This window comes from Sciurus vulgaris, assembly GCF_902686455.1.
Source record: "Sciurus vulgaris genome assembly, chromosome: 4".
NCBI lineage: Eukaryota > Metazoa > Chordata > Mammalia > Rodentia > Sciuridae > Sciurus > Sciurus vulgaris.
In genome coordinates this window covers 84,295,481-84,323,340 of record NC_136464.1, presented here as the reverse complement: position 1 = coordinate 84,323,340, position 27,860 = coordinate 84,295,481, and the positions used below count along the sequence as shown (strand labels likewise).

Sequence of the window (27,860 nt, the reverse complement as noted above, 5' to 3'; positions counted from 1 at the left end):
CAATTAAAAAAGAAGCAAAGGCTTGGAGAGATTGAATTTCTGTTCAAGAGCACAGAACAAGCAGGTGACAGGTCTAGGATGGGCAGGCATGCGGCCTCATAGAAGAGCCCTTGATCTCCATCTTACCTACTTAGGTGAACTTTACCTGCTCCCAAGGACTCCTGATTGATTAGGAACTTCTGAATTTTTGCATTTGACATCAGGCTGACAAGTAAGATATGGTTGCAATAACAGTTAGAAACTGGAGAGATGAGAAACAGGAAGCTTGTGGAAATGAGGAAACCTTGGACTGTGCCACACCTAAGGCGTCTCCTTGGCACACCAAATGTCATGATGCACTTTGCAGATTGGGTAATTGTGGTCTACTTGATGCCAAGTAACAACTTTAGCTGAATCATTCATATTTCCACCGTGGATCTGTCCTCGTGGGGAGTGTTCAGTAACATTTTTAAAACAGTGCATGGAATGGGGAAGTAGATCAGAATCCTAATGGACAAAATCAGAGATAATAGTATGTCCCCACAAACCCCACAACCTAACGGTGAGGATCCAAGGAAGCAATGGGTGTGAAAGTATAGTGTCGACCATGTAGTTTGCAGGAATATGCATGTCTGTTACTCAGCAGAGAATATGAAGCAATTCGGTTGGTGATGCTTGAGACTGGAGGAGCTTGGAGCTAGAAGTGTGGTAGGAAACTGACTCACATGTCAAAGGTATTTGGCCTATTGTCAACTTTGGCAGCAACTGCCGTGTTTGCTGACCCAGAAACCATTTAACTACTGCTTTAAACAAGGTAGGAATGGAAGCCTGAAAAAATAATGAAGACAATTTAGCTCTAAACTCTACATGAAATATCACATAATGGAGGCACATGTGCTCAATTTTCTACTTTTTTACATACCCATAGAGACTAAACATGAACTCAGTCTCTTTCATCTCAGCATGAAGGATAGGGAAAATTAAGTTACTACCCAGCATGATACAGGAGTTTCACTTCTATTCATTTGAACTCATTCTCAAATCCTTTCAGAAACAAAGGTATTATCAGAGTTTGTCCAAATCCTAAGATCTATTTCAGTTAAGTGGGAAATTCCATCCTACTTAAATGTGGAACAAAAGGAAGATCGAAACATGTTGAAACAGGGAAAAGATGTGCACCACTTGATACTCATTCAGTCTTTGATGAAAGGCTCGACTATGTTTTGCTCTGATTGATTGTATGATGGCAGAGATGTGTGGATTTGCTTGAAATTGCTCATAGTTTTTGATTTTAAAATGACCCTTTCTGACAAAACTTGAATGGACTCTAGAGAGTTCTAAAAAGCATATTATTATTATTATTATTATTTTGTTGATTTGTTGCCATAACTTAATGTGGAAATAGCATGAGTATAGTCCAATTTCTCAGATCTTTACAGATTATAGACTAGCTCAAATCTCAAAAAATTTCTGTATTGTTGATTTCTCATATTCTTCCCCCATTTTGAGGGTTAGCTTAAAATCTGAGGAATTCTTCCAATTCTCTTGCTTCTATAGAAACAAAGTCATATCAAATAAATGACACTAAACTTTCTGGCAAAGTTTCATTACTCTTCTTATATAAGCTTGCAATTTTAATAAGTATTCCACATACTGAATATTATATACTATTATACATGGTAATACATGTATGTGTGAAGCACAGTAATGCATATTCATATTATAATATACCTGCTATAATAGTAAGAATAGTAAGACTATATATAATTATTATATAGCTCAATATTCATGTTGACATTGATTCAAATGAAAATTGAAACTTCTTCCTTAGCCCTGTGATAAGCCTCTATTCTATTCATCTATTATTTCCTTTTTTTTCCCCCTCATAAAATTAGATGATATAAGAACTAGAAAGATACATGGGCAAAATATATATTGAGGGGCAATCTTTTGGACAAACTGATATTTCTGATATCTTGATTCAAGAATCCTGCCACAGTCTGACAAAGTATTTAATGATCACTGCCCACTGAATTATCAAGATGGCTGAAAATGCATGGTTGGACATGGATCTCTGACTGTGAAAAGGGTTCTCATTTAATTCAAAATATGTTTGCTATAGCAATGTTTTGTCTTTTTGTTTGTTTGTTTGATTGCTTCTTTATCCCCAAAGACTGTTTTTTATCTTAACACACAACTTTGTGCAAAGGGGCACATAATTTCCCCTTAAATATAACTCCAAGTTTAAAGACTTAAGCAACAAACAACAAAATAGAAAGTAATGAGAATTTTCAAAAAATAAATAGTTTAAAAGTTTATATCTTTGAGACAAATTTTGCTCTAGAGTAAGACTTTGCAGGAATAGGAACCTGGAATTTGTCTCTTGCCCAGTAGATAATTAACTCATTTTTATATCCTAAAATTCAAGGAGGGCTCAATAGAACCATGAGAGAGAGATGTAAGAGAGAAAGAGAGACATAATTAAATTAGCACATTCTGACTTGTGGGAAAATACTTTAAATTTACATGTTCAGATTTTATTTCCTTATCCATAAAGCTAAATTAAGCTAAATTGGCAATATCCATGATATCTATAAGAAATGGTTGCTTTTGAGATTCCCAGTTAGATTGTAACATGATTTCTTTTGTGTTGGTGACAATTATCTTCATTTAAGTATCACTAAACTACACCAATCTTCAAAACAGCATAGTGATGATAAAGAGGCAGAAGACTGAAATGGCAAAAAGGTAAATAACCAAAATATTAAAGGTTTCTGAAGAGATCATAAAAAACCAGTTGAACATATACCCATCCCAATACAAAATGGTTAAGGGAAAATAACTTACATTTAAGGAGAAGTTTTTACCCAAAATGCTGGTGGCTGCCCTTGATGACATCCATGTCCCTGAGTGGCAGAATCAGGATTGTATTTATGGAAAGGTCAAAGCTTTGAGAGAACAAAGAGGAAGGACCATACCATTGAAGGGGGGGAGGAGATGGTATAATTTCCCGCTTGCCTCATGTGCACCACTTATGCATGGTATTCTCTACAACTCGTTTTGCATTTGAATTTCTGTAGGAGGTATATTCAAATGGAGATTCTTTTTTCAAAAACACACAGAACACTTAGCCAGGAATTCAAGTTGGATCTAGTTTTAGATATAGGCTCATCCAATTTTATGGGTAAATGAAATTGTGACTGGAATGTACAAAGAGGTAACACTGGCTATTTTGAAATATGCACCTGTGTCTATCCCAAGTTCATATTCTATTTTGTGCAATTACTGTTAAATCACCTTCAAATCTCACCAGCATCTCTGAAAATAAGTAAGTGGTTTTTAGTGTCGGAGGATCTTCATTTCATTCCCCTTGCCATCATCATCACCATCAAAGTTTTTAATAAGTGAATAAGTGAATGAATGGATTTATCTAGAAGTCCAGAGAATGTAGCCTACTGACTGAAGAATCGAGTACGTACTCTGTGTCAGTTTTACTTTGATATGCTACTAGCTTGACTATGAATTCTTCTGGATCTCTCTGCTCTTAAGTGTTTCAAAGAAAAAAGTTCTTAATTATCTAACAAATCTTAGAGGAGAGAGAATATTTATGGGGAAAAATTTATTTTGCTTTATGTTTGAACTAAATTAGGCACTTTATTAATCATAAGTTGCGTAGCATACTAATAAATGTAAAATTGAAACTTGACAGCAGTTGTTTTCCCCCCATTCAGCCTCCAAATTACCCTCAAACCTGGTAAATGCTATGGCACAATCTAACATCTTTCACACCATCTGTATTCCCTCATTTCTGCATACATTGAAAAAAAAAAATCTTTCAAGTGCAGAATTATTCAAGTTCTTCTACAAATAATCAGATGTTTTAGGAGAGAATTTCCAAAGCGAACTACATATGCAATTTTTTTCTATTAATCACATTTTTTAAAAAATCTAAAGAAATAGGTGACATAGTTTTTAATAATTTATTTAAGCCAATATACTTTAATGAAATTTAAATTATTAATAGATTTATAATTTATATAAAATAAATTTTATGAATTTATAAAAATAAAATTATTTGAACCAATATATTAAATAAATAATTATTCAAGGTGTAATCAATATTATCATTGAGGAGATACTTTCCATTATTTTTTCACCTCAGTTTTTGAAATCTGCACATCTCAGAAGTAGTCACTTGGTAGCCATATCTGACTGTGTAGCTGTGTTTTAGTATAGCTCTGAATAATCAGTCTTGTGCTCTTGTTTTTCTTTACCCCTCAAACTTTTCTTTAACCAGATTCTCAATTTTTCATATAGTACTCCTGCTGAATATTTAATTTCATATTGTATGTTTAGCAAGATTTGAAATGTCTCCCTATGCAATTTCCTACCCTCCAAGTCATTAAACACATAATCTCAAGTGCTTGGCTTCTGCTCTCCAACTGAGATTTGAGTTTTAATCCCCAAGAAATAAAGGTGAAGGATGTGGAAAATGACAACCTCCCAAGACAGGGTGACCTGGGAGGAGAGAGAGCGGAAAAAGGCAAAACATTCATCCCTTCCAATAAATCTTTTCCCAGAGACAAGACAATCCCTGGGAAGGAGGCAAACATCAATCTTAAAATGGCATTCCCTGGGAAGAGGACAAATATTGATCCTTTCTCAGTAAATTCTTTCCCAGTGATAATGAAGTCACAAATTAATCCTGTCCCAGTGACAACACAATGACCTCAGAAGGGCAAGAAAAGCACTGGGCCTGAGCTCTGGGCCCTCCATCCTTACCCAGTAAAAACAAGTATCAAATTTTTACAACCTTTTTCCTAAATGCCCAAACTGACAAATTCTGTTGAAGTGATTAAGTCACCCCTCAGTGTAACCTATAAAAACCCAGATGCTTTTTGTAAAAAAAAAAGAGGCCATTTTCTACCCAGAAATTGAGCTTCTCTAACGCCTGCCTCCAACTGCTGAATAAAAGGCATGGCTGATCCGTGAAGTCTGCTCCCTTCCCAGTTATTTTTGTTTTCATTATGGTGCTGAAACCCTTTTGGTTATTTTTGCTTACAAAAGGTATTTACACAAATCCATAGCTATAATCTTACCAAAAACAATATATCCTCTACTGTTCTAAAAAGATAGCTTGTTATAATGACTCCACTCAAACATGCTAAATTATTATGTAGTTTTTAAATGATTTAACATTTCCCAATAAAGGGTGACTAATATGATTATGCCAACATCCATGCATTTGAAAGTTTTCCAGATTTAATTCTTTTGAGAGTGTTGATTGAAGAAGCAATAATGACTCTACAGACATAACAGCTTTCTGGAAGGTTTTGCTTTGAGACTATGGATATCAGTACAAATTCACAGATTGTCCATAAAAGAGGACTGAGTTCCTTATATAGAACTGAGAAATATTTGTTGTTGACTAGTTTTGTGTTTTCAGATAGCTGTGCAATAACCTGGGCTGCCTTTCTCCTTGCCGGGACCATCCCAGACTTTTCAATACTCCTTGCCCAGTCACTTTTCATTCTGCTGCCGTCATCAGATTGTGTTTTAAGCACTCTTGAGATTGAAGTCCTTCAATGTGACTAGGAAGGCCTAAAACCCAGGCTCTGCCTATCTCTTCAAGTTCATCTTGCCCCACCTCCCCTGGCTTCCTTAATTTTCTCCATTAAGTCTAGCTTCTTGCCACCAGAGCTAGTAGTTCACTGCAGATGTTACAGATCTCAACTGAAATGTTCTGTCCTCAGTGATGTCTACCCGAGGGGACATTTCTTCTAGGAAGATTCATCACAATTATAGTTAAAGATTTAAGTATTTGAGTGAATATCTGTAGTGTCTTGTCTGCCTTTTAGAGTAGAACTCTAAGTTCTACTTGTACAAGAAAATAGTCTACCTTATTGTTCCTTTTGTTCTGACTGTCTAGCTAGTTCATGATACATTCTTGCAACATTATGGAATAAAAGATTAAGAGCTTAGGTATCTAAAGTCAAGATGCTAGAGTTCAGAGAATAGGTCAAGTTGCCCAATATCTATAAACTTCAGTTTCCTAAGCTAACAGAAAAGATCCAAGTAGTACCATTTTGTAAGGCCATAATGAAGACTAAATGAGATAGTTCATGTACAGTGCTCAGAATGTTCTTTTTATTTAAAAGATTTTGTGAACTTGAATGATTATGGAGGTGATAGTTTTTGGCAAACCATATACTTCCTGTTTGTTGGTTGTTTTCATACATACCAAACAACATTTTCATAGTAGAACTTTCTATATGTTTTATTATAGGTAAAAAATGCACCAGTCTGGGTCAAAAACTGAAAAAAAATCATAATAATAATTTTGGTGGCATGTTTTTAATCTAAATCATAAATATATGTTTTGGTCTTATGTTCAGCAACTTCTTGTAAATTTCAGTTGCATGACTCAGCATATCTAAGTACAGTCATTTCTGGAATGATGACAAGACTGGGTGTCAGAATGTGCCAGTATGATATGCCATAGACACCACAGAGGTGCCTCCCTGTGAATCTTTTGGTACCTGCCCACCAGTCTTCCTTCTCAAGGCTCAGACCTAATTTAACAAAATCACATCTATAGTCCCTTTATTTATACCAAGAAAATCTTGAGAAATGAGTCTTAGCCAAAGGTACATTAATTTCAGTTTCTACATGATTCAAACAAGTGCTTCATAAGAGATAGGACAATCCCAGCCTTAATCTTTTGTTGATCACTGACTCTACCTGGGTGATGGTGTTTGCAAATGTGATAATAGATAGATAGAGCCACTGCCTTCCAGAAGCTAGGCTCCCACCTCAGTTCATTTGGAACCCAGACCATCTCACATTCTTTGCTCTTTTATTTGTCTGTACATACTCTGACACTTCCTTCACTACTTTGGTCATCTTCTTCCTCCTCTGGAAATGTCTTCTCTGACCTTTCTGTCTTCCATGGTCTTCTCATGCTTTGAGATTCAACAACACCCCATACCTAACATTCGTGGAGCATTTCATGTCTGTTATACCCTGTTACCCTTCACACATGTGTGATTATATCCATACCAAATTCACAACCTTGAGAGCATATAGAAAAGCTCTTGGAAACTAGAACAGACAGTTATTTGCTATTTGACTTTGAGAACTTTACTCAATGATTTTTGGGTCTTCAATGTAACAAAACAATACTAATGTCTAACTTATAAATGATTGTGAGGACTAAGGGAGATAATATGTATCTCATATGAACTTGATACATAGCAGGAGCTTAACAAATAGGAATCCCCTATCTGCTTCCACACCCCCATACCTCTTCTCTTCCTCTTCCCATAGTAGATAGCACAACTGGATAAAATATGAGAATTAATAGAGAATAATGGGTTGAAAATCCTATTATACAGGCAAAAGTACACTGTGAAAGGCAGGATAGGATCATGATTAGTCAGGAGAGTGTCACAGTTAGTCAAGAGTGCTTGTTCTGTAATAGGACAGCTTTTGGGTTCATAACTTTCCAGACATTCAGTCTCCTCAGATGTAAAATGGAGGAGACATAGAATTCGTCTTCTATATACTATGAAAATCACATGAGATAATGCGCAGAGAACACTTAGCACTGAACCTGACAACTTTTAAGGGCTTACAAATATTAAGTAGAGATGGTTTCTGTTAATATTATCAAAATAAAATATGTCCATGTCTCAAGAAAGCAAAGAAACAAATTTTGTGATTATGACTTTATATGCCACTAAAATCTTCATATATTTTATTCCTTGCAAATCAAGAAGTTTATTTTTCCATACAGGATTATACGCATGATGAATAAAACTGTAAGTTGCCATCTTTAGTTATTATTTTAAGTAATAATTTTTATTATCCTCTTTTCATTAACTGACATTGTGCTAAATTCTTTCAATGCATTCTCTCATAGCAATACAATGATAGTGATATTAACATAATCTCCATTTTACATATGGGGAAAATGTGAACTACAATGTCAAGATCTAAAAGACAATAAGAGCCAAGACAATAGGGGCTGTATGTTTAGGTGCTATGCTATTCTAAACTGCTTCATGTACATCTTTATAACAATGTATGAGGTAGGCTGAAGTGTAAGTCTCTATTTTATAGAAAAGGACATTACAAGAATTTTTAAAAAATCAACTTTTCCAGAGATACCCAATGTGAAGTAGAGCTGCTTCTGAGATCCCCATTATTTAAACACACTAACATGAACATCCATTCCATAGCAATTCCACGTTGCATCTCAACTAATAAAAAGGAAAGGCAATTATGCCTGAGAAAGCACTTTGAAAAGAACATGAAGTGCCATAGAAAGAAGAGGGTTTTTTGTTGTGATGATCTTTATTGTTACTGGTAGTGCTCACAATGTCCTAGAGGGGAAGCCCTTACAGAGAACTGGTTCATTTCACAACCTAAATGTGCTTACTGACACCACCTTAGGGAACAGGATACAACAGTTATAACCCACAAATAAAGAGTCATGCCTGGAAGATGGAACACAAAAGGTGTGATAATGTTCAGCCTTAGGTAAGAAGTCTCAGATATGAAAATAAGGCACAGGTCTTATCTTACAGGGTACAGTGACTCCTCAAAACTGTAGATTCCGCTTTATTAAAAGGTGAAGTGTGTTTTGTTGAGGTTTGGGTAATTCTCCAGCATCACAGGGCAACATCATTGAGGGGCTGAGGTTGGGTAGGGTCAAGTAGATGGTGGCTGGCTTCTACCTTTGGTGGTGTTGCTATGGAAAAAGTCATCATGACACATCTGTTGACAGGTTTTTCCAACGAACACTACCAGGCCAGCAACCCTGGCCCTGTTCTCTGCCAACCTGTTTTGACTCAGAACTTGTGTAACCTGTTTTACATATGTATCTACACTCCTATTTTGTCCCAACATTACCTATTTCATTCCTGGCCCCTGTTGTTGGTTCAGCCACTCCCCTTCAGTCTCTAGCTCTTGTGACACTAATTTTGTCTTAGTCTCTCTATTAACTATAATCTACTCTAAATTATGTCCTTGATCACTGTACAGATCCCCAGAAATTTTCACAACACCAGGTGTTCTGATTAGGGTACTCTTCCCTGATTACCCTTCCCTGATTAGGGTACTCTGGACATTCTCACTTATATCTTCAGAGCAACAAGAGAAGGACATGTTAAGAGCCTGGGGCTTGGATACAAATAACTCTGGGTTCAAGACCCAGATTTTTTACTAATTCTTAAATTTTATCCGAATGACAGTATCATGTCTTTGTCACTGAAATGCTAAATAGTTTTAGTTATTTTTATTGCTACCCTCCTGGGGTCAACATCTTTGCAGGGATTAAAAGACACACTGTCACTGTGGAGACATTTGACTGCTCAATCTCTGCACAAAGCTGTATTATGGTAGAATTCAAAACTGGTTCAGTGTGAAAAGTTTTCTCCCTTCTAGAAGCTGTTTGTGTTCAGATCCCTGAACATGGGGTGCATAATCAAATTAAAAATATTAAATTGATATGGGTGGTGATAGTGATGGTAATGTACCATGAAATTCCTATTAAAAATGAATTACTAATTGAAAAGGAATTTTCCCAAGATACAGCAATAGAAATAAAATTCTACTTAATTGAGATATGCAATGTTGGGACTTAATTTTAATTTGACTCCATTTGGTTTAAGGTCAACAGTGTGGGCAAATCCTGTCAAGGAGATGTGTGAGAAGACATGATACAAATCTGTTTGAATGGAGGATGTGCATTCCTGGTTAGGAAGCAGAGACAATTATCTTTGTAAAAACAGGCAGAGTCAGATTATGGGAAAGTCTTGAAAGACAGGCGGAGAGGTTAGGATTTGATGGAATAAAAGAAAAAGCAGAGAGTCATTGCATTGTTCTAAATTCTTTCAATGTATTATCCCACAGAAATCTAATAATAGTGATACTAACACTATCTCCACTTTGCAGATGGGAAAAACAGGGACCAGAACTACATCTTTGTGAAAACACTATTTCAGGATATTAGAGGAAGTTAGATGAGTAGAAAAACTTGGGATTAGAGATATCGGAGAGGAAGCAGAAAGTCTTTGTAAAGAGTAAAGATTGGTGTGGTAGAAGTACTATAATGAATGAGTATTTAGGAGATACAATTCTAATCCTATTTTATTCATGAACTTAGATAATGTGGATAAGTCACCAAACTCTATGACTGTCTAGGCTTATATCTAAAATTAAAGGGTTGGCTTACATAAGAATTTTCTGTAGCATAATAATAGTAAGAAATAAAATTTTAGATAAAAATAAACTTAAAATTATAATAGGCATGTGTTAATTTTTTATAGTTACCTTCCAGGTGTCAAGTTATACTGGTAAGGCATAGCTGAGTGTTATAACCTTTTAAAAGCATCTTGACTTTTGTTTCCGATCTTTAAGGAATAATAGACTCTGAAATTATCATCCCACCATAAAAACTAGACATTGAAATCAAGATAATAAATAAAATAAAAGATAATTTTCAGACATTGGACATCAGGCAGTATAAGACTGTGACTGTGATCCCAGAGAGGAAGACAAGCAAAACACAGGCCATGAAGACCATGATTTTCTTCCTTGATGGCAGCAGAGGAAGGAAAACCCAAAAAGCTCAGTGGTCTGGTTAATTTAAGGTCAGAACTCGAGAAGATGAGAACAACACAATTTGTGGGTCAGAATGCTAGAAAAAAAAAAAAAAAAGTGGGAGAGCAATGCAGAGAAAGAGCTCCAGAAACATGGAGAGGCATGCCCTTCAGTCTGGGGCTAAATTATAATTTGCACCTTCAAAGATAAAATACACAAGGGTGAATGAAGTGAAACTTTCAGAGAAAGAACAGTACCAAGGATCTGCATACAGAACAATTCCTAGCATGTAAATAGTGCACGTAGGGATGAATTTGAATTCCTGTGAGCCAAAATAGACTTTTGCTTACAAGGTGCACTGAGTAGAATCTTCAGAAGGTACATGCCTTTGGAGTAGGGCATAAGTCCTCAGAGCAGAAGGAATGCTAGACCTATCTCTCCTTGAAGAGATAAAAACAAGTGTCAGAATGATCAAATCTGTCTGCAAATAGATTGCTTTACTGTCCAACAATTTCCAATCCTCTTGAAAGGAATAAAAGAAAATCTAGCACTCTGCAATGCAAAATTCAATGTCTAGCATCTAATAAAAAATTTTTAAGGACCATAACAAAAAAAAAAAAATCATAGAAAACACTCTGTAACAAAGATAATTGCATAAGCAGAAATTATTTTTAAATAATGCTAAAACATGGCTGGGCTATACTCAAGGATTTAAAGAAAAAAAATGAAATATGGAGAAGAAAAACAGAAGATATAAAACTCACCCAAATGGAATTTCTAGAGATGGCAAACACAGAATCTAAAATACAAAGACCAGCATATGTAATTATAGCAGTTTAAGCATTGTGAAAGAAAAAAACCTGCAAATGCAAAGACATGAGAGCAGAAACCCTCTAGAATGAAGCACCCAGAAGAAAAACACAGGAGAAAACACTCAATTTCAGTGACTTTTGGATTAGCATACAGTGCTCTAACATTCATATAATTAGAAATTCAGAAAAAAAGTGGAAATATAAAAACTATTTCAGGAAATAATACCCCCCAAATTTCCAAATTTGATGAAAACTATAAATTCACAGGTCCAAGAAACTCAGCAAACTCTAAGAAGGGAACAAAAACCATATCAAATTGGTGAAAACCATTGATAAACAGAAACTCTTAAAAGCAGACAAGGGGGAAGAAAAAGATGCATTACATACAAAGAAACAAAGATAAGAGACCATAGATGAATCAGAAATGATTCATGTCAGAAGACGATGAACATTTTTAAAGTCCCGAAAAAAAAAACCAACTATGAAACATGTCAATCTAAAATTCTAGTCTTTTAAAAACATTCTTTTAGAAATGAAGGCCAAAAAAGACTTTTTCAGGGAGATGCTGCAGTTTTGTGACCTGGAGCATTGGAGGTGGTGAATAATAGCTCTTCAAGTCTACAATAAAAAAAAAAAAAAAAAAAAAAAAAAAAAAAAAAAATGGCCTCCAATAAAACTACATTGCAACAATTAGGAAAGAAACAGAATGGAAAGAGTAAAAAAGTTGAAGAGGCAGAGCCTGAAGAATTTGTGGTGGAAAAAGTACTAGGCCGGAGTGTAGTAAATGGAAAGGTAGAATATTTCCTGAAGTGGAAGGGATTTACAAATGCTGACAGTACTTGGGAACCTGAAGAAAATTTAGATTGTTCAGAGTTAATTGAAGCATTTCTTAATTCTCAAAAAGCTGGTAAAGAAAAAGATGGTACCAAAAGAAAATCTTTATCTGACAGTGAATCTGATGATAGCAAGTCAAAGAAGAAAAGAGATGCTGCTGACAAACCAAGAGGCTTTGCCAGAGGTCTTGATCCTGAACGAATAATTGGTGCTACAGATAGCAGTGGAGAATTGATGTTTCTCATGAAATGGAAAGATTCAGATGAGGCAGACTTGGTGCTGGCAAAAGAAGCAAATATGAAGTGTCCTCAAATTGTAATTGCTTTTTATGAAGAGAGACTAACTTGGCACTCTTGTCCAGAAGATGAAGCTCAATAACTGTTTGCATTGTTTTATATATATATAAAATCTGGGTCTTGGCTTTTGATTTACTAGTGTGAAAAAATAACTACATTCTAATGAAAATCAAGTTTGATATGTTGGTTTTGAAAGTAGTATTGGGGGAGTTGTTGCATTTTATTTTTTTGTTTTGCATCAGTAGCACTGGTTACTTTGAACAAATAAAAGCTTTCTGTAGTTGCTTCCTTTATCAGGAAAGAGCATTTGATATGATGGTATATTTCCTCTGCTTTTCCAAAAGTTAGGGAAATTTTCCACAGTCATTACTCAGATTTACTCATATTCCTAAGGATCATTCTGGGGGTTTTATTTGTGTGTGTGTGTGTGTGTGTGTGTGTGTGTGTGTGTGTGTGTGTGTATGTGCATGTGTACATAAAATACTTACATAATGGTTTTTGTTTTTTAAACATTCACCAAAACAAATACCATGGGTGTAAAACCATGTTCCTGAGATGCCATCATTCTCTGTAACCTATAAGTCACTTCAAGTTAAATTGAAATTTTTCCTGAAACCATAACCCTTCAGATTAAATAAATGATTCTGTAATTAAAATTGGATAATTAAAAGCAACCACATTAAATCTACATTTATAGTCACATAAATGTAGCAGTTTTATTTACAAAATTTCTGAAAGGAAAAATACTATCAACAACTTCTGCACCCAGACAAGTAAACTAGACAAATCCTAGTTTGTCTTAATTAGCAAGACTTAATTAGACATTTTAAGGGTTCCTCTAGTTAGCCATTCCTTTTTTAAAGTTGAAATCTCTGTACTAAAAACTCATAATGTCTTAAGATTTGGCTCATGGAAACCTGATCAGATGGCTAGAGATGCTGGCAATTTACAACCTGCTCACATAAATGGGTGAGGAATTTTTTATAGTCTAAATTATTGACCTGCATGTTTTTTCTTTACCCCAATTCATTCCTTACATGTAGGCTCAATCTTTTCAGTGTTTGGGTTACTGTTTCAACACAACCCAGGAAAATAACTTTGTAGTAATCAGAATGTTATCCAACTGTATATTGTTTACTTTATTGTATATATACTGGTGAACATTGGTCAATAAATAGTTTTATATTCCTTTTTAAAAACAAAAAAAGACTTTTTCAGACAAAGAAACACTGAGTGAATCAATCACCAGAAGATCTGCAAAACAAATGCTCAAGGAAGGTCATCTATCTGGCCAAAGGGAAGTAAGTAAAATAATGAATGGGGTCTATCAAGTTTTCAGCCAAATAGAACAATACCATATATATAGTATAAAAATATGATATAGATTATAAATGTGATAAGTTGTATGTAACAAATTATATAAGATCATATAATAACATGATGTAGAATAGAACTAATATAATGAATTAAATATTATATTTATCATATGAATTATTATATATTAACAACAATAATAATTATTAGTAATAGTTTCTGATAACAAATTACCACAAATTTGGCAATTTAGAACCACACATTTATTATCTTACTATTTCTGTGGGTGAGGAGTCCAGGCATAGTATGGCTGGTCATCTGCACGGGGTTTCACAGGCTGCCGGCAAGGTTGGTCTCTCAGTAAGAGGCTTTGCTATGCAAGAACGGGCTTCCAAGAAGCAGCAGGTTTCAGGCACAATTCAATTTCTTGTGGCCATATGACTATGGGGCCCTGCTTTTCGCTAGTTATCCAGCAGAGGCCACTGTCAGGTCTTAGAAGCCATATGCTGTTCTTACAATGTGGTTTCCTCACACATCCTTTATTTCCTCAAGCCAACAGGAAGATTCTCTTATTCCAGTCTGCTTGGATGGATTCATATATAATGCAATGTAATTATGGAATGACATCTATCAACCTGTTCAACTTAGTAGAATCTAACCAAAAGTATGGCATCTTTGCAAATTCTCTTGGCTAGATGGAAGACTCAGATCCTATTTGCCCTCCAAGGGAGGGAACATCAAGTGGTGAAAATCATTGGGGAATCACCTTAGGGTCAGTGCACTTCATTATTATTACAAAAACCCATATGTTTAGAGAAAAAGGTGTGTTTCATTTTGTAAACATTCCTCCATTAACCTAATTAGGTCTTGATAAATTTCCTGGGGAGCATCCTGTCCAAGGTAAAAATCCATATGATTGTAGTGTGGGATCGCCTTATAATAAATGAGGTTGGCAACTTTAGGGATTAAATTTTCAATGTCCTTGGGATCAGCCACAACATCCTGTCCACCACTCCACATGGCTGTTGGAACTTCCATCTTAGTAACGTTGTATAAAGGAGGTATGAGCTAAGTATGATGAAAAAGATGGAGAGGGGAGGAAAAAAAACATTAAAAAAGTGACATTAACTCTGTTGCAAAGCAAGTTTTTCAAATGCTCAAAGTGTGCAGGTTGGAGACATTTGATTTGTAAACATTAAAATGTTAAAAACATTTGAAAACACTTTTGTGCAATAATATGCATTGTGAATAAAATAAATAAATAAACAACAATCATCATAGTCCTGGCATGCAGTTTTGGAAAATAGAAAACAATCCAAGAGGAAGACTTTTATTTCTGTGGGGGATCATCTTTCTAGTTTCACTTAGTCTGAGAATGCATCTTTACAAATTGTTGAATAGGAAAACTATCCCATTATATGCAGAAATTTGGAATCAGTGACTTTGTTGACACTTGTATATCAGCATCTTCTTGGGGAGTACTGATAACTAATGCATGAAAACAAACTTGAAATATGGGCTTTAGAAGAAGCCAGTATGCTACAGAGAAATAGTTTTTAACTCCAGCAAATTTTCCCTTACCCTTTTTCTTTTGCTGATTCAACACAACCTCCACCAAGTGACCAGGTCTGGTCAATTAATCCCTCATTTTTCTGCCACAGTGATTGAATGATACCTTGGCATTTCACCAAATCTGGGTCATAGGTTAGTTTGGAACTTCCTACCAGAGCTACTGAGAAAATACTGGATTTTTCTTTGGGTTTCTGATGGCTAGAACTATATGAGTTACCCTCTCAGCACTTTGTTGGAAAGAGCCTAACAATGGAAATAAGCATCTCAGATCAAAGTTAGAGGAAGAGGAAAAGAGAGAGGAAGAATAAGAGGAAGAGGGAGACTTGGTTGTGTTTAAGTTCCTGGGTATTGGCAGTCAAGTACTACTTAGGAGTTCAGTATGCAGTACTATTTTTTAAAATCTCAAATAGAGTTGGTTTCTGCTACTTGCAACTGAATAACTGTCTACTTCAAATAGCTTCTTATTATTATGTGCTGTGTACTGAATTTGTATTCTTCCCAAATTCATATGCTGAAGCCCTAACTCCCAATGTGAGGGTTGTGGAGGTGTGGAGATAGGGCTTTTAGGAGGCAATCAAGGTTAAATCAGGTCCTAAGGGTGTGTACCTAACTATATAGAACTGAGAATCTTATAAAAAGGTAAGGATGCCCTCTCTCTCTCTCTCTCTCTCTCTCTCTCTCTCTCTCTCTCTCTCTCTCTCTCTCTCTCTCTCTCTCTCAGCAAGCAAAAAGGAAATACCATGTGAGTATTAGAAAGGTGCCATCTGCAAGCCAGGCAAAGAGCCTTCCCTTGAACCCAGACATGCTGGTGCCCTGATCTCAGACCTCCATCAGACCTCCAGCCTTCCAAACTGACAGAAAATAAATTCCTATTGTTTAAGTCACCAGGTTATGGCATTTATTTTGGCAGCCCAAGCTGAGTAGTACAATACTTATTTGTGACAAATAGACTAGGAGGAAGATGTAAGATGGAGGAAGATGTAGATTGTAACGAAGATGTGACCATGGCCTGGGAGAGATTAGAACAACAGAAACATGCCTGGGGGTGACTGCACCTCAGGTTCTCTTAGGAGAGCAAAATTTAAGCAGACCCCATGGTATAGCCACATCAGATGTTTCTGTCAGTTGATGGATTGCTACCTGGGTCTTTGCATTCCTAAATATTGTAAGCATGTCCTGCTTCCCTCTAGTTTTAGGAGGCTTTGGATCTGAGCTTTAAGAATAGGTGGTAAATGAGAATGTGGTTTTGAGAAGGCAAAACAAAGAGCAGAGAAAGAAGTAAGTACAGATTAGCACTGACCAGTGGTATGTACAAGGAAGATGGGTTCCAGAAAGCTCTCGCAGGCCCTAAAGTGCAACTGATGAAAGAAGAGGCATGTTTGTTGTTCTGATTGCTGTTTTCTTGACAGCAGAATATAAAGCATAAATATTTAAATTCAAAGATATAGAATGACAAAGAATAGAAAAAGCATCAGAGGGGCAGCAATAAACACCAGCAAGCTTTGAGGCACAATGTAGGTCTGAGAGTCCCTGAAATCAGAATTCCTTCAATCCAATGATTTAATTACTTTACTAAGACTGAAAGTGAATGTCTAGAAAATGTCAAAGCAAAAATGAACATCAAAATTTGGATTTAAGTTATATCTGGCATATCTTTGCCAGGAATATTTTAAAATTTATTTTTAAGTGGACACTTGAAAATTGTATAAGTATTAAAAATGAGTTACTTTCTTAGAAAAAAAGGATTATTGGTGATTACATTGTTAATTACATCTGCCTAATTTATGGTGCTATTAATTACAGCTGTGGCTAAGGTTATTGCCTTTTAAACATGTATGTAGTTCATCTTCTGTTTGGGGTTTTCCTTCCCCCACCCAAAGTTCCAAGCCAAAGTCCCATTTCTGAACCTGAGTCATCATGCAGGCATAATTTTGATGGGATCTGTGAGCACAATGATAAAGCAGTAAACACCAGCAAGCTTTGAGGCACAGAGTGGGTCTGAGAGCTTTTACCCAGCTTTCATCCAAGCAGGTCTCAGAGTCTTATAAGGTGAGGTCATCAACTAGACGACTTTTCCTCAAGAAACCATACACTCTTGCTAGGACAAAGAATTCACTAATTGCAAGAGAAAATAGCATGTTGATGTAATGTATGTGGGCACCCCACTCTGAACCACATATACTTCTAACTATAGCAGCTTAGGAGGAAAGCATGCTGGATTACTTTCCAGCTGGAAATAGTGAATATGCTGGAGTTAGGCATATTCACTATTTTAGTTTTTACGGTGGCACTGAACATTGTCATCTTAAAAATTTTGAAGCTTCCATATCATAGATTTAAAAAACTTATGCATACTTGATGACCACTTGTTCAGTTTGAACTTAGTCTATATTCAAGAAGTCAAAATAATTAGTGAATTCCCTTATATACTGGGGAAAAGTAGCAAGAACAGTAACATATATTTTCTTTTAATATAGAATATTTGCTCTAAAAGTTTCCATAGGTAATGTCAAAAAATATTTTGATATACCATTCTCTAGCAGACAGTACCTTCCTAAAGGTGATGATTTTGGTTGATATATCTTTTTTTTTCTTTCTTTATTTATTTATTTATTTATTTTTATTGTAAACAAATGGGATACATGTTGTTTCTCTGCTTGCCCATGGGATAAAGGCATACCATTTGATATATCTTTAATGATCCATTTGTATATAGGTCTTTAAAAAGTACTTAGTAAATGACATAAATCAAAAACTATTAGAACAAAGTTTATCAGAAATGGAATAGAAGTTAGAAAATATGCTTTAAAAACAAAGATTGTGTATTTCTAATTCACTCTTCAAAATGTAGTGTTAATTAAATGGTGAGAGTTTTTGTATCTTGAGAAAGAATAAGTGTAGTAGAAGAAAAACATAGTTTTAGATTCAGGAATCCCTGGTTAGTTGTCCCATTCTGGTGATTAGCTAGCTAAATAATTGTGGCAATTTATCTAACCTCTTAACACCTCTGGAAAAATGGCAATAATATTATTTACCTTGCAAGATCTTTGTGAGGATGAGAAATAATTATATGACACATGACAAGACCCAATAAACAACATGTGATAGCAGCAATAAGCAAGATCCATGGTAGTGAATGGGAAGTAGTAGGTACTTAAGAAGTGGATACTGTTTTTATTAGTTCATGTTTGGTATGTCACTGACTATGATTATTATTATTATACCTGGTGGAAGTGCATCATGTTCTGATCAGGCTGTCCCCAGTCAAAGGCTTGGAGCTGACCAGAATTAACTGCCTAAGATAAAACAAAAGTAATAAACACAGTGAAATGATATAAGAAAACAGTGTACATTTAAAGTTAGCAAGCAAGATATTTACAAAGAAAGCTGATATTGCAACTCTTTAGGTACAAAAGCCAAATTTCAATAAGTCAGTCAAATAGGAAAAATTATGAAAAATGGATACAAATTCACAGAACTGACAAAACTGCTTCCTCTCCTGAATCTTTCCAGTGAAAATCCTCAGAAAGCAATGCCTTTAAATGTTACAATATTGCATATCAAAACAATTTTAAAGAATGTAAAAAATGTTAAATATCTTGGCTATATATATATATATACATATTATATATTTAGATTTATATTTAATATATTTATAATGTATATTTATAGATACATAAAATTTGGGGTGATGAGGTATCTTCCAAAAGATTTTATGCTAATACAGGAATATTCAGAGATGAAATTATTAAATTATGAGAGCTGTAAACTAATCCATCCAACCTAAGTAAGTTTCCATAAATTTACTAGGTGGTAACTATAGACAGACACCATGTGGTTAGATGAGGTAAATAACTAGGGATGTGTTCTAAAAGGTTTCATCTTCCCTGCAGCCCCTTCTCCTCTCTTCCTCTCTCTGCCTCCTAGACACTTTGAGTGGAGCAGTGCTCCTCCACCACACCCTTCCATCTTGAACCTAGAGCAATGGAATCAACTGACATGGATTGAACCCCCAAATCTGTGAGCCCACAAATAAACTTTTCTTTCTATAAGTTGTTCTTGTTGAGTATTTTGGTCACAATGACAAAAAACTGACTAACACAAAAATTAGTACCAGAAGTGGGTTTGTTGCTATGACTAACCTGACCCTGTGCTTCAGAAGCCATGGGAATTGTCTTGCAGGAGGAATTTGGAAAAGTTTGGAGATGCAGGCTAGAGACAATTTAGTAGTGGAAGTTAATATGTGATTCTGGTGGAAACCCAGAAAACCAGAATGTAGACAGTACTGTGCTCATGAGCTTACATAGAGGAACAAAGATTATATTTGGAACTGGACTAGAGGCCACTCATGTTATATTATGGCAAAAAAATGTGTTTACATTTTGCCCTTATCCTGAGACTTTGAATAAGTCTGGATTTAAAGGTGATGGACTAATTAATCTGGGGGAGGAAATTTTAGGACAGCACAACATTTAGGCTGTGGCATGGATATTTCTGACAACATTAAGCCAAGTTCACTGTAATAAGGATCAGAAAGCAGAGAAGGATGTTTTAAAAAGCTTGTAGTGTGGCCAGAAAAGTGCATGTAAAACCAGGGCCAAGGAAGTTATGGTTGTTAAAGAGATATGGTCACTAAGGAGATGCTAAGTACTTTGCATACAGACAATAAGAAAGATTGCTTGAGTGCATCTCAGGAATTGAAAAGACCTTCCAATCACAGGCTCAAAGATATAGAAATAAAAATTCCCTTGAGAAACAATCATGGGGACACTCTTCTCACACAGGGGAGCCTAGGAAGTTGTTTCATCATACTCATCCACCCAGGTACTTGGAGGTCATTAAAGCCACAGTCCAAGGGGACTTGATTACTGCTTCAGCTGGAAGCAGACCTTGGCATCATTCACATGGTGCTGGCTCTGCAGGAATTAAGGATGCTGGACTTAGGTGATCCAGGAGGCTTCCACTGTGATTTTAAAGGAAGGTTTAGGAGGCCAGGTAAAGTGTATCAGGGTGAAAGTCCCTGTGGGGTGCCTCTGAGAAGAAAATGCATTAAGCTGTGAAGGTGAAGCCAAAACTGGAATGGAAATCCCAGAAATTAAAAGATGACAGTAACATGAACTGACTGCTGAGGAAAGCTGTTGGTTGCAGAGAGAGGTCACATGGGCTGCAACAGGCAGGGGAAAAGGATGAAAAAGGGGCAAGGCTACCAAAGCCCTTTGGAGAGGATATCTCAGTGCATGTGCCCCTGATACCAGGGATAGCACTACAGGATTGTTGGATCAACTTGTTTTTGGTCTTGTTTTAGTCCCATTCATTCTTCCTATACCCCATTCCTCCCTTTTGGAATGGGAATCTTTATCCTGTGCCATTGTCTATTGAACATTCAGGAATATTCAAAGTAAAATGATTATATTATGAGAGTTGTAACCTAATCGGTCCATCCTAGTTTAAATGGAGTAATTGGGTGGTAACTGTATGCAGGGAAGGTCTGACTGGAGGCTATGGGTCACTGAGGGTATATCCTGGAATGGTTCATCTTCCCTGAAGATCCTTTCCTTCTCCTTCTGCTTCCTTGCTGCCAAGAGCTGAATAGCTTTCTTCCACCACATTCTGTGGCCATGATGCTCAGTCTCACCTGGGGCTCAGAACAATGAAGTCAGAAGATCATAGAAAGACCTCTGAAATTATGAGCCCAAAATAAACTTTTTCTCTTCTAAATTGGCCTTGTCAGGTATTTTTGGTCACAGCAACATAAAACTGACTAATACAGTAAACATATATGTTTTAAAATGGTACCAGCTATATATTTCCAACACTAAAATTTTCTATTACTGTTATTAAACAACTTTGTACCTTATTATCTTCATCAAGTAGTCTAAGCTATTAAGACCACATTCCTCATCCTTAAACAATTTTGTCCAATATAACCATGGGCTAAGTGTGCATAATAACTATTTTTAAATCTTGGTGTTTAAACTTCAAATAGAATAGAAACAACCATATATTTAGTAATTCCTTTTTTCTGTTGTTTGTCACCCATGTTGGATTAAGGAAGCAGAGAATTTTCACATACATTTACCACAAGCACTTTATTAAATGATCCTTAGACTACACTAAGAGTTTTTTCTAAGCTTGAATCTCAGATTTTTAATCCTGATGTTCAGTTTAAACTTATTCCCATTATAGTTTACATTGATGGATGCAGCAATGTGCTGTTATTGAAATCTGCAAGTTTTCAGCAAGGAGAGTAACAGAAAATACTACTGAGGGACTTGGGCTCTAGCATCAAATGAATCTGTTTTCTATTCATGTTTAATGGATGACTAAATCTGTTATCTAGGGCAAAATATTAGTGAAATGACAATGACAATGACATTCTTTTCATAGGACTGTGAAGATTAAATAGGGTACTTTATATATAGCATGTGGCACTTAGTAAAGTTTGACAAGTAGCTAATTTCACTAATATAGCTGCAGGTCAAGTGTCACTTCTCTGAAATGCTTGAAACCAGAATTTCTTCACATTTCAGAGTTTTTAGATTTTGGAATATCTGCATAGACATTATCAGTTAAGCACCCCCGATCTGATAATTCTAAGTCCAAAATAACTCCAAAAATCCAAAATATTTTGAGCACAAGTTTTGGATTAGGAATACTCAATCTGTAATATCATTATGATCATTACTCTTGCCCTAGCTATCTACATATCTTTTGATCAAATATTTTATCCCTAGCACTATTTATTTCTACTTTAGAAAAGACCTTCCATCAAATAAGAAGAGTTCTCTTTAAGAGAAGTCAACTGTGAGATGTATAATGTATTGAATGATAAATTGTGTGTGTGTGTGTGTGTGTGTTATAAAATCAGCCTATGTTATATAAGCTGACTATCATGACCAAAGGGTGTGGTAGAAGTCAACTCTTCAATGCATTTCAGAAACCCACAACTGTGTTTCACACTATCTTTAACAGTGATTCTCCACTTGAAAGTAGGCAACATATGTATTTGTATGTAGGTTAAAATGCAAATTCCTAGGGCTCTCACACACCACACACACACACACACACACACACACACACACACAGCATATACACAGAGAATTTTATAAATATATATACAATTTTATGTATATTGAAATGTAGAGATAGATATGTGTATATGTACATATATACACACATGTGTATATACATGTGTGTATACACGTGTGTATATACCTATGCACATGTATATACACACACACACACATAGCTCCAATTTTCAAAAGATATGAGACTAAAGTCAAGATTGTAGGCAAAGTTTACACAATGAAAGAATGAATATGCACACACACATGCATATTCTTGACTCAGAAAGGTATAATAACTCCCATTTGCAATAACCTCAAAAAAATACTTGGGAATCATTCTAACAAAAGAGGTGAAAGACCTCTACAATGAAAACTACAGAACACTAAAGAAAGAAATTAAAGAAAACCTTAGAAAATGGAAAGAGCTCCCATGTTCTTGGATAGGCAAAATTAATATTGTCAAAATGACCATACTAGTAAAAGCACTATACAAATTCAATGCAATTCCAATTAAAATCCCAATGACATTACTCATAGAAATAGAGAAAGCAATCATGAAATTCATTTGGAAAAATAAGAGACCCAGAATAGCCAAGGTGATCCTTAGAAGGAAGAGTGAAGCAGGAAGCATCATAATACCAGACCTTAAACTATACTAAAGAGCAATAGTAACAAAAATGACACGGTATTGGCACCAAAATAGGCAGGTAGACCAATGGTACAGAATAGAAGACGCTGAGACAAACCCACATAAATACAGCTATCTCATACTAGACAAAGGTGCCAAAAATATACAATGGATAAAAGGCAGCCTCTTTAACAAAAGATAGCTGGGAAAACTGGAAATTCATATGCAGCAAAATGAAATTAAACCTCTATCTCTCACAGTGCACAAAACTCAACTCAAAATGGATCAAGAACCTAGAAATAAAAACAAGAATCAAATGGGATGGATTCAAACTAAAAAGCTTTTTCTCACAAAGGAAACAATCAATAATGTGAAGAGAGAGCCTACAGAGTAGGAGAAAATCTCCATCACACACACTTCAGATAGAGCACTAATCTCCAGAATTTATAAAGAACTCAAAAAACTTAACACCAAAAATACAAATAACCCAATCAATAAATGAGCTATTACAGAAGAAGATACACAATCAATCAACAAATACATGAAAACATGTTCAACATCTCTAGTAATCAAAGAAATGCAAATAAAAACTACTCTAACCTTTCATGTCACTCCAATTTAGAATGGCAATTATCAAGAATACAAACAACAATAAATGTTGGCAAGGATGCGGGGGGAAAGTACACTCATACATTGCTGGTAGAATTGCAAATTTGTGCAACCACTCTGGAAAGCAGTATGGAGATTCCTCAAAAACTTTGTACTGGAACCACCGTTTGACCCAGCTATCCCACTCCTTGGCCTATATACAAAGCACTTAAAACAGCATACTACAGTAATGCAGTCACATCAATATTTATAGCAGCTCAAGTCACAATAGCTAAATTGTGGAACCAACCTAGATGCCTTTCAATAGATGAATGGATAAACTGTGGTATTGTTATGTGTTGGATGTGAGGTGTCCCCCAAAAATTCACATTCGAAACAATGTAAGAAGGTTCAGAGGAGAAATGATTGGATTTTGAGAGTCTTGATCTTATCAGTGAGCTAATCCCTGATGGGATTAACTGGGTGGTAACTGGAGGTAGGTAGGGTATGGCTGAAGGAAGTGGGAATTGGGGTGTGGCTTTGAGAATGTATATATTTGTAACTGGCAAGTGGAGTCTTTCTCTGCTTCCTGATGATGCAAGCTGCTTCCCTCTGCCATGATCTTCCACCATGATGTTCTGCCTCACCTGGATCCTTGAAGAATGGAGCCAGCCTTCTACAGACTAAGACCTCTGAAACCGTGAGCCCTCAGGTAAACTTTTCCTCCTCTATAATTGTGTTGGCCAGATTTAGTCACAGCAGTGAAAAGTTGACCAAAACAGGTACATATGCACAATGGAATGTTATCTGTCTTAAAGAAGAATAAAATTATGGCATTTGCAGGTAAACGGATGGAGTTGGAGAATATCATGCTATGCAAAATAAGACAAAATGGATTAAGGACCTCGGAATCAGACCAGAGACCCTGCAGATTATAGAAGAAAAAGTAGGTCCAGATCTTCAACATGTTGGCTTAGGACCAGACTTCCTTAACAGGACTCCCATAGCACAAGAAATAAAAGCAAGAATCAATAACTGGGATAGATTCAAACTAAAAAGCTTTCTCTCAGCAAAGGAAACTATCAGCAATGCGAAGAAAGAGCCTACAGAGTGGGAGAATATCTTTGCCAATCATACTTCAGAAAGAGCACTAATCTCCAGAATCTATAAAGAACTCAAAAAACTCTACTCCAAGAATTCAAATAATCCAGTCGACAAATGGGCTAAGGAAATGAATAGACACTTCACAGAAGAAGATCTACAAGCAATCAACAAACATATGGAAAAATGCTCAACATCTCTAGTAATAAGAGAATGCAAATCAAAACCACCCTAAGATTCCATCTCACCCCAATTAGAATGGCGATTATCAAGAATACGAGCAACAACAGGTGTTGGCGAGGATGTGGGGAGAAAGGTACACTCATACATTGCTGGTGGGGCTGCAAATTAGTGCAGCCACTCTGGAAAGCAGTGTGGAGATTCCTTAGAAAACTTGGAATGGACCCTCCATTTGACCCAGCTATCCCACTCCTTGGCCTATACCCAAAGGACTTAAAATCAGCATACTACAGAGATACAGCCACATCAATGTTCATAGCTGCTCAATTCACAATAGCCAGACTGTGGAACCAACCTAGATGCCCTTCAATTGATGAGTGGATAAAGAAGCTGTGGTATATATATACAATGGAATATTAGTCAGCCATAAAGAATGATAAAATTATGGCATTTGCAGTCAAATGGATGAAATTGGAGAATATCATGCTAAGTGAAATAAGCCAATCTCAAAAAGCCAAAGGAAGAATGATATCGCTAATAAGTGGATGATGACACATAATGGGGGGATGGAAGGGTTAGTGTTAGGGTTAGAGTTAGGGTTAGGGAGGGGGGCAAGTATGAAGGAAGGAAGCTCTGTATAGAAGGAAAAGAGGGGTGGGAGGGGTGGGGAGAAGGGAAAAAATAACAGAATGAATCAAACAACATTACCCTATGTAAATTTATGATTAAACAAATGGTATGCCTTTATGCCATGTACAAACAGAGAAACAACATGTATCCCATTTGTTTACAATTAAAAAAAAGTCAAAAAAAATTAGACAATCCCCAAAATCCAAAGGCCAAATGTTTTCTATGATAAGTGGATGCAGAAACATAATGGGGGGGGGGGGGGATAAGGGAAGAACAAAAAAGAACTTTGGATTGTGCAGAGGGAAATGAGGGGAGGGGAGGGATGGAAAAGGAGTGGGAAAGATGGTGGAATGAGACAGACATCATTACCCTATATACCTGAATGATTGCACAAATAGTGTGACTCTACATCATGCACAACCAGAGAAATGAAAAGTTGTACTCCATTTGTGTACAATGTATCAAAATGCATTCTGCTGTCATGTATAACTAAATAGAACAAACAATAATACAAAAAAGAAAGGTATAATACCTGAACTTGGTTTATCTTTGAGCCTACAAAATACTGAGAAATATAATAAACAAAAATTTAACTAAGGGTAAAAATACATACTATCAATCTATTTAAATCCTTCCCCAGCATTTAATTTTCTCTGAATTAAACATTATTTCTACACTTTAAAATATCTCATATCCCATCTGGAGAATGAACAGGTCTTTCAGGGAAAAATATACAATTCTATTAGATATGGTGATTTCCAAAAAAGAATAAATAAAAACCTTTCCTGAAAAGGCAACATGCAATAATTTAAGGATCAGAATTCAGTCTCAATATGTGGGAGCTAGGTTCATAACCCAGACAGAAGACAAGAAGATAGAGAGGAGCAAAGAAAATCAGAATGAAGAGTTAGTGCTGATTCCAGAAACATTAGTGTGATGGATGGTGTCAGGTGCCCTGCAGTGAGTTTCTGGGAGTCCTCTCAGAGAACCTCACAACAGGGGTATAGATGCCGTCAGTCAGGGACAGAAAATGCATACCTGGGCCCAGTGCAGCATATTCTGAACAGATGTTCCTGCGGGACTCTGTGCCAAATAGACATCCAAGCGACTCTGGGAAGAGATGAGTTCTCATCTACAGGCTAATCATAGCACAAGTGAACATTTGGGAGGAATTTAATAACTTCTTTTTATTTTTGTTGGTTCTATTAATATAATTATTGTTGTCATTTAGGAAAGAATCATGCACCATACCCTATTACCATATTAACCAAAGAAGCCTGTTTAAGCACTTTCTCCTCCCCGCAGCTGTTTCTTTATTTTGGGTAGTGACTTCATATGGCCCACAGGGGGCATCCCATTGGTTGAGGACAGAAGATAAGGCACTGATTCTTTCCTAACTCCTCACATAGATCAGAGTGTAGAAGGTCAAGGAATTAAAAACCTCAGCAACACTTACCTTCACCCTGCTAATTCCCAAAGTCCATCCATAGAAAACTTTGACCACAAAACCCTGAGAAGAGGTATGAATGTTTCCTTTTGTTTGTTTGATTTAAAACAAAGTGGTAAATATTCTATAGGGCTCTTTGGAGATTTGTAGGACAGAATTCCTTCAATATATTTAGATTTCTTGTGGATCAAAACAAAAAACACTGTATTCTTTCATTTTTTTCAATTACATTATTTTCAAAATAAACGTTATTTTCAAAGAGTTATTTTTCTACCAAAGTGAGCTCTAGAAACATTTTGGAGTTTTAAAAATATATATATACCTATTGATAAGCTATTCAAAACTACTGAATAAAAACTCAAAATATCTAGAGTTGAGTTCTGAACATGTGCATTTTTTTCAAAATTCCATAAAAGCTACTTTGTATGTCTAGTTACACTTCATTAAAACAAACAGCCTTGCAGATACTGTAATATTGCATAATCCAGTCCTTACAATGAGACAAAGGCTGATATCATTATGTGCATAGACAAGGAGGGCCTTTAATGAATAGCCAAAGATGTTATTTTGTGAAGTCTTTATGAAATTCAGCCAAGTTGAGAGACTACTTTAGAAATTACTGTCTTTTGTGTTTGCTTCTAGATCTTTTCACTTAGCTTTGCCTACCTAACATGCTTTCATCTACATGAGATGCTTCCCTATAAGTGATAAGCAAGTATAGTTTCCCTAGACAATCAAGACCGTAGAAGAGAAGTGTGCAAAGGTGGTGCCTCAGACATACTTTGCATGGAAAGCCTTTTGTGAAAG

The 27,860-nt window shown here is 35.9% G+C and overlaps 3 protein-coding genes across 7 annotated transcripts in view; 1 reads left to right on the top strand and 2 right to left on the bottom strand.

The window, feature by feature from the left end:
* LOC306658939 (uncharacterized protein) overlaps window positions 1–2,932 on the bottom strand; it is a 73,198-nt gene extending 70,266 nt beyond the window's left edge. Inside the window, 1 exon segment of the mRNA XM_079136221.1 lies at window positions 2,827–2,932. The gene's annotated coding sequence lies outside the window, so the exon portion shown is untranslated.
* Window positions 2,933–5,527: 2,595 nt separating this feature from the next.
* Window positions 5,528–27,860, bottom strand: part of LIPK (lipase family member K) — a 48,777-nt gene continuing 26,444 nt past the window's right edge. For 2 of the 5 annotated variants that reach the window (XM_079138326.1, XM_079138327.1), the window contains exons 8-10: window positions 26,645–26,716; window positions 18,637–18,708; window positions 14,081–14,908 (exon numbers count right to left, since the gene is read on the bottom strand). In XM_079138326.1, the coding sequence (XP_078994452.1) occupies window positions 14,651–14,908; window positions 18,637–18,708; window positions 26,645–26,716 (402 nt within the window). In that variant the 3' untranslated portion in view covers window positions 14,081–14,650. The other 3 variants (XM_079138328.1, XM_079138330.1, XM_079138329.1) reach the window with 3 other exon arrangements.
* Window positions 12,036–12,837, top strand: LOC306660180 (chromobox protein homolog 3-like). The gene has a single exon (XM_079138372.1). The coding sequence runs from the start codon at window positions 12,057–12,059 to the stop codon at window positions 12,606–12,608; it is 552 nt and encodes a 183-aa protein (XP_078994498.1). The 5' UTR covers window positions 12,036–12,056; the 3' UTR covers window positions 12,609–12,837.